The 14559-nt window shown below is 37.6% G+C and overlaps 1 protein-coding gene across 1 annotated transcript in view; it reads right to left on the bottom strand.

Moving 5' to 3' along the window:
* Positions 1-14559, bottom strand: part of COL14A1 (collagen type XIV alpha 1 chain) — a 203988-nt gene that overhangs the window by 60059 nt on the left and 129370 nt on the right. The window contains exons 34-35 of the mRNA XM_039227241.1: positions 9805-9882; positions 6631-6717 (exon numbers count right to left, since the gene is read on the bottom strand). Coding sequence (XP_039083172.1) covers positions 6631-6717; positions 9805-9882 — 165 coding nt within the window. The remainder of the gene's footprint in view (positions 1-6630; positions 6718-9804; positions 9883-14559) is intronic.

The following is a 14559-nucleotide window of genomic DNA, read 5'->3' on the forward strand; positions in this document are numbered from 1 at the left end:
GTACTACAGATGAAAAAACTTGAAAACCCTCCAGCTAAAGAAGCTTATTAATGCTGCTTAAAATAAAGTAAACATTATTATAATTAAGAATGCATAAGTACCAGGAATGAAGAAGCAAAAAAAAAAAAAAGAGAGAAGCAGGCATGCGCACAGAGATCGCCTTGGGGGAGGATGCGGCAAATGGTTCAGGTCTGCTGCAAAGTTTGTATTTTATAGCTCACACAAAGCAAGGAAATGTGAACCCGGGCCTATGATAGTTGTGGGCAGGGTGGAAGATGAAATGTTCTGGGGCGTCTGGGTGGCTGTCAGTTAAGCGTCTGACTTCAGCTCAGGTAATGATCTCACGGTTGGTGGGTTCCAGCCCCACATCGGGCTCTGTGCTGACAGCTAGCTCAAAGCCTGGAGCCTGTTTCAGATTATGTGTGTTTCTCTCTCTTTCTGACCCTCCCCTGCTCATGCTGTCTCTCTCTCTCTCTCTCTCTCTCTCTCTCAGAAATGAAACAAAAAAAAAATTAAAAAGAAAACGAAATGTTCTTTATAAAAGCCGAGGAACTTGAAAGGATGCGCTATGAATCAGCTAGGAAAAAAAGTCAAAAAACTAGCAGGTGGATGACCAAGATGTTGTTTCCATTTTAGCTATGGGAGGAGGAAGAAACATCTCCACTAAAGAATATTACCCAGAAGCTGATTCTCATACAATCTGGAGACCAGAATTCACATCACCTGTCAGGATCAAACAAAACTCCAGTATACAACACCCCCTCCCAAAGTCACAAAATACACGTGGAAAAAAGAGAGCATGAATAACATCAGCAGGGGGGAAAAATGGCAGAATCAGAACCACATACAATACAGATATTGAGATGATCAGATTTAAAAAATAAACTGTATTTAAAATATTGAAAGAAAAAAAATAGTTTTGATGTGTTACAAAAGAAGAAATACTATAGAAATGCCCAGAAGGTTTGCAGAAGACAAGAGACATTTTTCCAAAGAAGACATACAGATGGCTATAAGACACGTGAAAAGATGCTCAATATCACTCAACATCAGGGAAATACAAATCGAAACCACTATAATACACCACCTCACACCTATCAGAAAGGCTAAAATTAACAACTCAGAAAACATCAGATGTTGACAGGGATGTGGAGAAAGGGGAACCCTCTTACACTGTTAGTGGGAATGCAAACTGGTGCAGTCATTTTGGAAAATAGTATGGAAGTTCCCCAAAAGGTTAAAAATAGAACTACTCTATGACCCAGCAATTGCACTACTAGTTATTTACTCAAAGGATACAAAAATACAGATTCAAAGGGGTACATGCGTCACAATGTTTATAGCAGCATTATAACAATACTCAAACTATAAAAAGAGCCCAAGTGCCCATCAACTGATGAATGGATAAAGATATGGTATGTATATACAATGGAATATTACTCAGCCATCAAAAACTGAAATCTTGTGTTTGTAACAATGCAGATAGAATTAGAGTGTATTATACTAAGTGAAATAAGTGAGCCAGAAAAAGACAAATACCATATGCCGTCACTCAAATGTGGAATTTAGGAAACAAAACAGATGACCATATGGGATGGTGGGGGGGAAGATAGAGGGAAGCAAACTATAAGAGACTGTTAACAATAAAGAAAAAACTGACAACTAATGGAGGGAGGTGGGTGGGGGAGGGGCTAAATGAGTGATGAGTATTAAGGGGGGCACTTGTGATGAGCACCGGGTGTTATATGTAAGGTGAATCACTAAATTCTACTCCTGAAACAAACAAACAAACAAACAAGAAATACCCAGAAGTTTTGAAGAGGAACCAAACAGAACTTCTAGATGTGCTAAATATAATCATCAAGATCAGAAATACAATGGATAGGTGAAATAGCATATTAAACATAGCTAAACACAGAATACACCAGAAGCTAAATTTAAAGAAACTACACAGAATGAAGCCTGGAAACACAGGAGAAAGAAATTTTAAAAAGGTTAAGAGACATGAGAGTAAAGTGAGAAGTTACAATGCACTTCTAATTGAGTTTCAGAAAAACCTAATAGAGATGACAGGAGAGAGGCAATCTTCAAAGAGATAATGACTAAGAAAACTCTAAATTTAATGAGAAACACTGGTATTCAAACCATGAAGTCATAAATTTTCCAAAATGGCAGAATAATAACATGAAAACGCCACCCCAAACATACTGTGGTGAAACTTCAGATCACTAAAGACAAAGGGATCTTGAAACCAAGATCTTCCCCGTTTATTAATTTGGAAAGTTGTCTGACTGCTTTAATTGAGTTCAATATTAAAATTTCTAAGCAAGACAGGAGGCTTATTATTCTCTTATATTAACATCCGAGCTGATAATGGTTCAGTATAGCAGAGTAACTTTACCATGTAAGACAACGTACAAGCTTCGTTGCTTCCATTGTTTGGTCTGCTATGTCTGCTATGTTCCAGGACACTGCTTATCAAAGTGAACTCACTACCACAAGTTCCCAGAGTAGTCTGTTGAGAAGGGTAAGCATGGATGAGGAGGGCCCTTCGTTTTCATTTAAGAACAAAGTCTAGGGTGATTGCATACATCTTTTCTTTCACTAGCCAGCACTTAGTCATAAGGTCACACCTACTTGTACAGATGCTAAGAAATTAAGTCGCTAGCTGAATGGCCATGTGCTTTGCTAAAACTCAGGGAATTCCACTATGAAAAAGAAGCCATGGCAATGAATATGGGGGGTGCAATGAACAATCTCTGAAATGACCAGCAAAACTATCTTTTGATAATATGGGAAATAAAAACATTTTAAGATGAACAAAAAAATGAAAATTGACTACCAGTAGTCTCTCATTAAAGGAATATCCAAGGGGTGTATTCCAGGAGAAATAAAAATGATACCAGAAGATACTGTAAGGAAAGAAATACCAAATATGTAGCAAGTCTTACCACATATTAATTTATAATAAATAATAATAAAATGTCTAATTTGTGATGTTAAAAAAGTACTAAAATACCAGAAAGCAACAGCACATAAATTATAAAAAGGATGATCTAAGAGAAAAAAATTCCAAGAATATTGTGTTGATTGAAATAAGGGTAGAAATACTGATTCATTTTTGAATTAGTTAAGTTAAATACATTTGTTAAAATCTCTTCGTTAACTACTGAAAAAAAAGCTGTAGAGAGTATAATTTCCAAATTAGTGGAGTATAACAACAAAAAACCAAAAAGTAGTTAAAACCTCAACAACCCAAGAAATCCACACATATATCATGTGGAACAAATAGAAAGCAAAAATTGCGGTGATAGATGGATATAGGAATATTTACCCACAGAGGTTAATGATCACAAACAATATAATAGACTAAACTCTAAAAAGAAAGATTACAAAACCAAATGAAAAACAAAATCCAGTCATATGCTATTTAAAGAGAACACATCTTAAACATAAAGACATGTGGAAAGGCTGAAACTGGAGAAAATGGTTCTGGAGAAAATATATACCAGGAAAATAATTCAAGCGAGAAATGTGGATACAGCAAGTTCTCAATTTTTTGCACACTATAACACAAACTCAGGATATACAATGCAGAATTACAAACAACATTTGACAGATGGAAATTAAAGTAGAATATTGTAAACATCTATATCACTAATTGAAAGATAAAGAAATGCAGACAAAGGAGATTCTAACAACACAATTTATAATTTGATTTACTGGATATTTGTACTTAGAATTCTGAACTCCACAATTAGAAAATGCACATTCTCCTAAAGCGTACATGGAAGATCTGTAAAACCTGACAAAACGCCACAAAGCAAATCAACAAATGTCAAAAAATTGGTACTATATAGACTATTTCCCATGATAAAATGCAATAAAATTAACACAACAATAAGAAAAATGTGAAAACTGTACATACAAGTAGAAATTTAAAAAGACACTTCTAAATAAACCATGGCTAAAAGAGGAATAAAAAGCAACATAAAGGATGATAGCTCACAGAAATATTAAGTCTCACTACACTGTAATTAAAATGTATAGACAATAAAACTCCCATAAACAGCAATAAGCAAGCCATAGACCATGAAATGATACTTGCAAACCATTTCACTAATAAAAGATTAGTGTCCAGGATACAGAAAACCTCTTGGATACTAATAAGCAAAAAATCTGTACAACAAACTCCCCCAAAAGTTTATAAACATGTATTTACATAGAAAGAAATCTGGGGTGCCTGGGTGGCTCAGTCAGTTGAGTGTCCAACTCCTGATTTCGGCTCAGGTCATGCTCTCACATTTGTGGGACCGAGCCCCGTGTCTGACTCTGCACTGAGTGTGGAGCCTCCTTGAGATTCTCTCCCTCTCTCTCTGTCCCTCCGCTGCTGGTGCCCTCCCCCCTCTCAAAACAAACATTAAAAAGAAAAAAAGGAATCTGAATGGCTCATACACAAGTGAAAAACTGCCCATATGGCTAGCGGAGAGGGAAAGTCTTATTTCAAATAAGAGTCACACAGGATTTTACAGTCATCGGATAAGCAAAAATTCTCATGTTTGGACACATTAGACAGTGCTGGTGAGATGCAGGAAGACCAGAACTCTTTTAGGTTTTGTGGGAAAAGATCCTGGGACCTCCACCCAGAAAGGCAATTAGCAGTTTCTTCATGAAGCTGAAGGTACACCCTCCTTATTCTCCAACAAATATGATTGTGTTATTGTTAAGAGCTCTCAACTTATGTTTGCAGAGACATACAGAGGACGCTCAGTAGGGGAAAATAAAAAACCTCCACTGTGGTGGGTCAATAAACTGTAGTTAATATAATGGAATAATTTGCATTACCCTTGATAAAGTTCAAATACATAATTTTGGTTTAAAAAAAGAAAAAGCAAGCTACACACAGTTGAAAATAAATCTGCATTTTCAATTCCAAGATTAAACTAAAGACACTCCTTACATTTAAGTTTATGTATTTACTTTGAGTGAGAGAGAGAGAATGAGCAGTGGAGAGGCAGAGAGAGACGGGAGCGGAGGATATGAAGCCGCCGCTGTGCTGACAGCACAGCGGGGTTTGAACTCATGAACCTTGAACTCATGATCTGAGCCAAAGTCAGACGCTTATCCAACTGAGCCACCAGGCCCCTCATTTGATTTAAGTTTTGTAATGCACAGATACTTATATACATTTTTTTCTTGTTTATTCCTCATAACATCAAAGAAGTGGTGCTATTTGACATATAAGGAAATGGAGATTCACCATGGTTCAAAGACTTGCCTAGCCTTTTTGTTGTTGTTGTTTAAGTTTATTTATTTATTTTGAGGTGGGGGTAGGGACAGAGAGAGAGAGAGAGAGGGAGAGAAGAATCCCAACACTGGGCTTGAACACACTACTGTGAGATCATGACCTGAGCTGAAACCAAAAGTCAGACACTTAACCAACTGAGTCACCCAAGTGCCCCAAGATTTTCCCAGTCTTATGATTTAAACTTAATGCTTTTACCATCACTCCACATTTGCTTCTTTGGGATAAAGAGTCTCCTGTTCAAAAAAAAAAAAAAAAAAAAGGATTTGGGTTCTACATCTGCACTTGAAAGAATGTTCTCTATGCCAAAGGTAAAGGAGAAACTGCTGGGATACATTTCAGATACGTTCAGCAGGTTCTGTTCCCTTTTGTTCGGTTCAGGAAATGTGGCGCACAGATGAAGGAAAAGCATGGTGGCGGGGCCACCCGGAGCGAGCCTGCCCGCTGGGAGCCAGTGGTCCGCCGCACGCATGCGTGATCTCCCGCACGCATGTGGGCGGGGTGCCTCCTCTGGCAGAGCATCTGCAAGGGCTGCTGGGGTTTCAGAATAGTCCTCCTGCAAGGCCTGGATTTCTTTATTTGTTTGTCCTTCTCCTCCCTGCTTTCTTTGTCTTTCTGCCTTGATCCATGAGCCACTTCCTAACCATAGACCAGCTATATATAGCATTATCACCTCAAGGAAACGCTGATAACCCCAGTTTAGGAGGTTAGACATAAAATGAGCACTTAAACACATTAAATGGAAAGAGATGCATCATGGCAAATCCAAAGACCCAGATGGTGCAAATTACATACATTTTATAGTTTACAAATATGTTTTCTTTCTCTCCTTCCTTACTTCCTCCTCCTCCTCCCTCACCCACACCCTGGCCAATCTCCCTCTCTCTCCTTTTTTGCAGTACTTTCCCATCAGCGGTGGGGAACTTCATGTTCAGAGAGGGTGTTTTTCCTGGTGAATTTTCCTCATGTCTCAATAGTAGTGCAGAATGGGCAAAGGGAGGGTGTGCGTGCAAATCTTAAAGTTACAAGCAGAGGGCCAATCTTTGAAACATTCACACTGAAAATAAACCACAGGAGTTTAAAGGGGAGATTTTGAAATGCGTAACCATTTGAGACATAAGTATGCTATAGAGGTTATATAGGAGTCGCGGAGACCCGGATTTGAAGAGAAAGTGTGTTCTTCAGGTAAGTTTCTTAACATCTCTGTGCTCACAGAATTAAGTATATGCTTCTGAGCACAGTGGCAAGCACATAGTAGACACACAACGAACGATAGCTATAAATATTGCTCAAGAGCAGTTAAGTCTAAACGAGGCCAGACTTACTGGTGGGCCTGCTGGTCCCAGAGTCCCTGTATTGACCTCAGAACAGGAGCAGGAATGTGGTAGCTCTGGGCAGGTCTCCTCATCCCTCTGAAGAGAAAAAAAAAAAAAAAAAAATAGCATAGCTGTTAACAAGACCGTCAATACAAATGGCTTTATGGGTCAAAGAGAACACTTTGATTTAAGACACTTAAAAAACACTTTTAAGTGAACATTGATGTGGAAAGGCAAAGAATATCCTCTCCTGCTCACAAAATATTTTCCTTAAAGAAAAATGACTGAGTGTCTCGTGCGTCATTGATCATCACCCTTAACCAAAGGGTGTTGATAAAATGAGCTTGGGAATGCAGGTGAAGAAAGACAGAAGTGGGTACAGAAAAAATTCCTCGTTACTATTGCCTTCAGTTTGAGTAGGATTACTATGAACTACAGGTTTTGAAATTTTTCTTTTTTCTATTTCAGAGGATATTTTTTTCATTCTGAAGGATAAAAAAAAAATGTGTTGAGGTAGTCCATTGGAGCTGCATCTACACTAAAACACACAAAACAAAATAAAAACAGTGCTTAAATGCATTGTCGATTCCACGCAGCAACTTTAATTATGACTCACATTCTGTAGTTGAAAGTAAGGAAACATCAGAGCATCAATCTAAAGCTTTGGGACAGGGGCTCATTCTTCTTCTCTTGCACAATTTTGTTGCCACAGGACATTAAAAATAGATTATGAATGTCTGGTTGAACATCTCTAGATGAGTTACTGGAGTATGAAGACAGAGTGCCTGCTAACAGCTATCAAACAATTTGTGAATACCGTATTTGAAGTACCAGCCAGGAAAGAGTCTGCACTGGGATGAGAAACTATAGAACTTCATAGGGTTCACCAGTCCCATTGGACAAAGAGAAAATAAGCATCATTATTTAAGACTGGGGGAAAATGAGGCTGGAACTGAATAGAGCACAGATGATAATTAAGTGATCAAGTTGAAAATAATCTCAGTCTCTCAAATGTTCACAATAGAAACCCAAAAAAGGTTGAGCAGAGTGTCCACATATGCTGTATATACTTTTCGTTGGTCAAAGCTTTCAGCTCATTACAGGAAACCTGCCTGCTAACACATCTGGCCTGATATGAGGGCATCTAGAGTAAAATACAAACTGAAGTATCCAGAAAGAGGCCCCAAACAAGGTCGACACCAGGCCTCCTGTGACCAGAGGCCCAACAATGGTTTTGCCACTGATGTGACTATACCTCCATCCATGCCTCCCTACCATGGGACTGGCGTATCTTCAGTGATAGAAATGAAAAGAAAAGCTCTCATCAGACCTGAGTCCTTCCTAGGTAAAGTGGTGACTGCATTTTCCTAGATACAGCATAGGATTCTGAGTGTTTCTGCTTCCAATTTCCAATCCATCTGTGCTTAAGCATAATATCACAGTGTCTGATTTAATTCTTCACCAGAGTTAACTTGGAAATTAATTTTGATGGAGAACGAGTAAGTTACAGCAAACTCTTGTTTTATTAATTTTTAAATGTTTATTTATTTTTGAGAGAGAGACAGAGTGTGAGTAGGGGAGGGGCAGAGAGAAAGGGAGATACAGAATCCTAAGCAGGCTCCAGGCTCTGAGCTGTCAGCCTAGAGCTGGATGTGGGGCTCAAACCCATGAACCGCAAGATCATGACCTGAGCCAAAGTCGAACACTCAGCCAACTGAGCCGCCCAGGTGTCCCATCAGTTAACTCTTGAACAACATGGGTTTGAACTGCACTGGTCCACTTACTTGTGGATTTTTTTTTTCAATATATGCAATGTAATGCTGTAAATATATTTTCTCTTCCTTTTGATTGTCTTAATAACATCTTTTTTCTAGCTTACTTTACTATAAGAATACAGTATATACCACATATAACATACAAAATATGTGTTAACCAACTGTTTATGTTATCAATAAGGCTAGTAGTAGTTAAGTTTTGGGAGGGTCCAAAGTCATAGGCAGATGTTTTCCTGAGTGGGGAGGGGAGCTGGTGCCTCTAACTCTCTCACCGTTCAAGGGCCAACTGTATTTCCTTCTCAAACACAGTCACCATGAATGTAAAGCCTGTAACAGATGTGATCTGGAGGAAGGTGTTAAAAAGGCTAATCTCTAGACTTTATGAAGGTTACTCCATGCACATTCTCCAAGTTTAATTACTATGACACGACTATTATGCAACAATTACAGGGTCATCGATTTCAGCTCGCTGTCCCCAAGGATCCTAAAATGTGAATCTGTTTCTATACCTACATGTATAACCCCATGAATCATACTTGGTACTAATAGTGTGAAAAAATTTGATTTTCTAGAAGCATTGCATACATTGAACAGATTATGAACACAATTTCAGAACTGTGCGTCAAGATTCCCTGGGGCACCTTAGCAAACTCACAGGGGCATTGGGAATGTTTTTTTAAACTCAAGAGAAATAGCAATATTTGGCACCCACTGGACTTCATATGAACAATAGCTCAAGGTAGTTCATAGTCTTAACGTTAGATATTGAAATACTGTTTTTGATGATGTCATATACTTGCAAGTCTGAGGTTTTGGCAGTTGCTCTGATGGAAAGCAAGTACCATGGGAAACATCATGTAGAAAAAGAAATGAAGGTGGTGACATCCAATGAGATTCCAACGTATGAAAAATCATGCACTCCCAATAGGCATGTACATCCCATTAGGGGGTAACTGTGGTTATTTAAGAATGAAATAAAAATACCATTTTTTGCTTTCAATTCATGTTTATTATTTTTTCATATGGCTACTGAGTTTAGAGCATCAACGTTTAGGATTTTGGGCCCTAATTCCTTCATGTACAGAATTCTTAGGCATTTCTTTTGGCTTAGGGGTGCCATGAACAAAATGATTGCAATGCTGAAAGTTTTGCAAACCAGAAGATTTGAGAACCTCTGGACTACGTGTAAATGTTACCCCCGGAGCTGCGCAGTTCCCATTATGTATGTCAGTGTGTCCTTCTGATGTCAGACCCGCCTCCTTCTCAACCTCTTCAGATTTTCACTATCATCACAATGAATCATCTGGTTATTAATGTTATAAAATCACATTTAATTTTAGAAAATTAAATATAGCTTTAGAACTTTTCAATAAAGAACAAACCTACTAATAAAAAGAAGAATTCTTACCAGGCCTGGAAGTTCACAGCATTTGTCTTTATCGGCCCATGAAGTGGAACAAATAATATCAAACATCTGTAACTGGAACTGCAATTTAAAACAGAATTGTCATTGAATTAAAAGTAGACATACTATGTCTAGAATTATGATTTCCTATTCTGCATCACATAATAGAACACTGATACGTTTGTATTGTAACATTACAGTAAATAAATAAGAAAGTCATTCCAAAATATAAAACTAACTTTGTTCCTCAAGCACATAGTGATTTAAGATTTTGTGTATAATTACTCCATCCAGCCTCCAAACTCCCTTATTTATCACAACTTCGCCTCTCATCTCCACCCAAAGAAGCTTAGCACCTCTGTTAAAAGTTGCCCGGTACCGCCCTCATGGTTATGACCATTGGCTCTGCAATCCTACAACATTCCACATGTTTCTTTTACAGCATATAACCCACTATACAGTATGATTATTTATATCACTCTTCCTTAGACTGTGAGCTCTTCAATGGACAGAGAACCACTAATTCATCTTTGTGTCCCCATCATAAAATGGGGTATATAGTAGGTATTCACAAAGCCTTGTCAGATTAATTCTGACTTCAATCGCTTATGCATACATTCAACACATTTTTCTTTAGTGTGTAACGCAAGCCAGATACTACATCAGCCTTTAGAATATGAAAATGAACATAATCAAAATCCTGTCTTGAAAGATCTTAGCAGGAGTGAGAGTTAGGGACATGAATACTGTTTACAACATTGTAAGTGTCATTACAAATTCACAACAGGTATTGTGAGAATCTGTGCTAAGTCTATTTTTATTTAAGCCATTGATCATGCCATAAATATTTAGGCTTGTTCTACTCACGTATGTTGGTGAAACTCAGTGTACATTTTGAAATATACAGAAATATCACTCAAATACTAGTAAGGGCTAACATTAGCTTCATGACCCAATCACTTCTAGTATTATATTTCTTCCTATATTATTTTCGAGTATGAAAAGTGTTACCAATTACAGAGCTGGGAGAAGGATGAAATCTTTTCATTTTAACATATACAACCTTCCTTTGGTGAGTGGTGTTTTCAGCAAGTGCTAGAAACTCTTTTGGTTCCTTATTTTCTCCCAAAGGATACAACTTGTCTCTGTCAGGGGGTCCTCTGGATGAAATGAGAATGCCCGGGAAGACAGTACTATGAAACAGGTTACTAACAATGCATGCAGCATCGCAGAAGAGCCTGCTCTATCTGACAATAAAGAAAATAAAATAAGGCTTTCTCTTGTAATACCTAAGAATGGTGCCTTGCTGCAAATATCCTTTCCCAAGTGTGTTTTGCAAGATTAATACAATAAAGCTTAAATTTTGAAAGCAGATCAATGAATCAAAGCATCACAGGGATTTTTTTGTTTGTTTGCTTCCATATACAACTATCATATTGTCTGAAGACATATGTGCATGGCTCGCTGCCCATTTTTCTCCATATTAAAAAAAAATTCCCAATGGGTATGATATCTGAGTCTGTGGAGGGCAGCCATACAACAAAATAATGATCATTTTAAAATTTGGCTTTTAAAGTTTTCAACCCAAGAAAAAATTGTTTTTTGGGGGGGACGCCTGGATGGCTCAGTAGGTTAAGCGTCCGACTTCAGTTCAGGTCATGAGCTCATGGTTCGTGGGTTGGAGAGCCTCATGTCGGGCTCTGTGCTGACAGCTAGCTAGCTCATAGTCTGGAGCCTGCTTTGGATTCTGTAACTCCCTCTCTCTCTGACCCTCCCCTGCTCACGCTGTCTCTCTCTCAGAAATAAATAAAACATTTTAAAAAATTCTTTAAAAAAAAGAAAAAATAGGTTTTTAAAATTAAAACATTTTTAAGGAACACAGATGCTGATTTTTATGCAGAAGAGCAGCAAAGATAGTGCAAGGACCATAGGCGTTGGGAGGCTTTGGAGCCACATTGCCTGGGGGTAGTCCTTGAATCACTCACAAAGTCATTTTGAATGAATTATGTAATGTGTTCAAGTCTCAAGTTTCCTTATCTGTAAAGTTAGTGTAATAATAGGAGCTGTTTCATTATAGCTAGACATTAGTGTAATAATAATAGCTATAACAATAAAGTGAGTTCCCACCAGCAGTGCAGCCACTCTGGAAAACAATATGGAGGTTCCTCAAAGAAAAGCAGTACTATCAATAGCCAGATTATGGAAAGAGCCCAAATGTCCATTGACTAATGAATGGATAAAGAAGATGTTGTGTATAATAAACAATGGGGTATTACTCGGCGATCAAAAAGAATGAAATCTTGCCATTTGCAACAACATGGATGGAACTAGAGTGTATTAGGCTAAGAGAAATAAGTCAGTTAGAGAAAGACAAATAGCTCTAGGATTTTACTCATATGTGAAATTTAAGAAGCAAAACAGATGAACATAAAGGAAGTGAAGTAAAAATAATATAAAGACAGAGAGGGAGATATAAGAGACTTTTAAATACAGAGAATAAACTGAAGTTTGCTGGAGGGGTGTTGGGAGGGGGGATTGGGCTAAATGGATGCTGGGCATTAAAGAAGGCATTTGTTGGGATGAGCACTGGGTGTTATATGTAAGTGATGAATCACTAAATTCTATTCCTGAAATCATTACTACACTATACATACACTAACTTAGATTTAAATAAAATTTTAAAAAAATAGTAACATGAGTTAATGTAAGGAAATATTTATAACAGTGCCTAGAATACAGTTATTATAAATAATACATATTATTTTAATGGTGCATGTACAGCCCTTTCATAATGGAATTCTTTAAGGTGCAGGAGTCTATAATACAAAGGCCAAAAGAGCAGAATCAAAATGAAAGTGGTCTTAATGAGGGCAGAAATATTACAGTAATCTGTTTCTACAATAATCATATCTGTTTAGTACTTTGGTTGAGAAAAATCTAAGCAAATAACGACAAAAGCAGCAGACATTTGTTGCAAACCTACTATGTGCCAGGCATTATCCCAAGGAATCTGCATGTTATCATTTAATCCTCAGCTCACTACTATAAGCTATAATCATAACAATGCCAACCCCATTCTGCAGATCAGGACCTGGGAAGAAAGAGCCTAAGAAATGTAAGCACAAGTTGAAAGCAGAGTTCTGGCTGGGATTTGAACAGCACATTTCATTCTCTTGTGATTCATTTTGCACTGAAAGGATCTTTGGTCTCATGTCTAAAATGCAGACACCCCAGCCTAACTTTACAATGCCATTTGTCTAGGGCATTTATTAAATGGACCCCATTATGACAGGATTAGATAGACTCAGTTCAGTCTGTAAGTCATTCATCCATTAAGAAATTCCCCATTTGTGAATAGAGCCCACAGTGTAAAAGCTTTTTAGTGAATGGAAAGATGTATGTAAACAACTGCCTCCAGCCCCAGTAAGGACCATGCTTTCTTGAAGTTTATCAAATAAACATTCACTACCTAAGCACCTGTAACGGGATAATGTCTACAAACAAAGCTTTGGCTAAACTTCTGTCTCATTGAGCTACTGAGATCCTTAGGAGTTCATTTTACTTATCCAAGGGGTTGAATGCCTACTAAGTGCTAAATGAAGCCAGTACTATCATTTGTGGAATGCTTGTGGGCGGTCTTTTCTTTTTCAAGTTTGATGAAGTCAGCAGCTTTTTTTGTGAGTACAACAAATTTATTCATAATTGTTTTGTATTTGTAATTGCTAAGATTCCTCTGCCTTTACTTAGGGACTTATTTTCCAAGGCAATCTGAAGATTGATTTTTAAAAAACCCTCTGACTTTTATTACAAAAGCAATGACATACATATTTGTAGAAATTGGGTAGGGAACAGTACGGGCATAGTATGTCAAAAGATCTTATATTTGAGTGCCTGAAAATGCACGACAATGTGGTTCAACATGAATCATACTTCAAGCAACTAATGCAAGAGTCAGCCTCTTTTTGCTTTTGTAACTAACTGAATATTATAAAAAATATATGTGTGAAAAAGAGAGAGGGAGGGACAGGGATGCATGATCTCTGGCTTTCATTTGTTATAATACCTTCCAAGGGATGCTTCGTCAATAACAAATACTCTTTTTTCATTATTGGATATTTTGGTCTGGGTGTAACACAAAAGGCAAGTCATTTGGGGTCAAATGTTAGCATGAAAATAAGATTAAAATATTTCTCATTGGTTGAGTCACTGTGATCTGTGAATGGGAATGAAAATGTAGCCTGACTCAACTTTCCGCTGATAACCAGATTTTCTCCCCTGATTTTTCTCCAGCATGGCATAATGAAGCTAGTAACTTGAAGTCAAGCTGTACTTGAAATTATACTTAGAGAGATTTACATTCCACAGGAATACAGAGAAAGAGCAACTGAAGACCTCAGCCATCTTCTGCTTTAATTTGGTGTTTAACTGTTATTGACTCATCTCAAAGCAGGATTTATTAAGCATTTACCTCTTCCCAGCTATTGAACATGGTTGTCTTGCTTGGTCTCAATCCATTTATTGAATTTAAGGGAACCTTAATGATGGCACTAATTAAATGAGGAGGTGAAAATTAACAGCTGTTGTACCTATTGGTAGTAATTAAAATAAAATGTTTAGGTGTAGGGATCCCTTGGGGGGGAACATCTTGATTGCATTTACTTTCAGGGCCAGAATTTAAATAATGATGAGTCTTTGTACATGTCAGTGAACAGACAGGGCATATGCATAGACCAGACTCCTTCCTATGCTTTAAGTTCT

Source organism: Hyaena hyaena, unplaced genomic scaffold, assembly GCF_003009895.1.
Source record: "Hyaena hyaena isolate Hyena2069 unplaced genomic scaffold, ASM300989v1 scaffold_26, whole genome shotgun sequence".
Taxonomy (NCBI): Eukaryota; Metazoa; Chordata; class Mammalia; order Carnivora; family Hyaenidae; genus Hyaena; species Hyaena hyaena.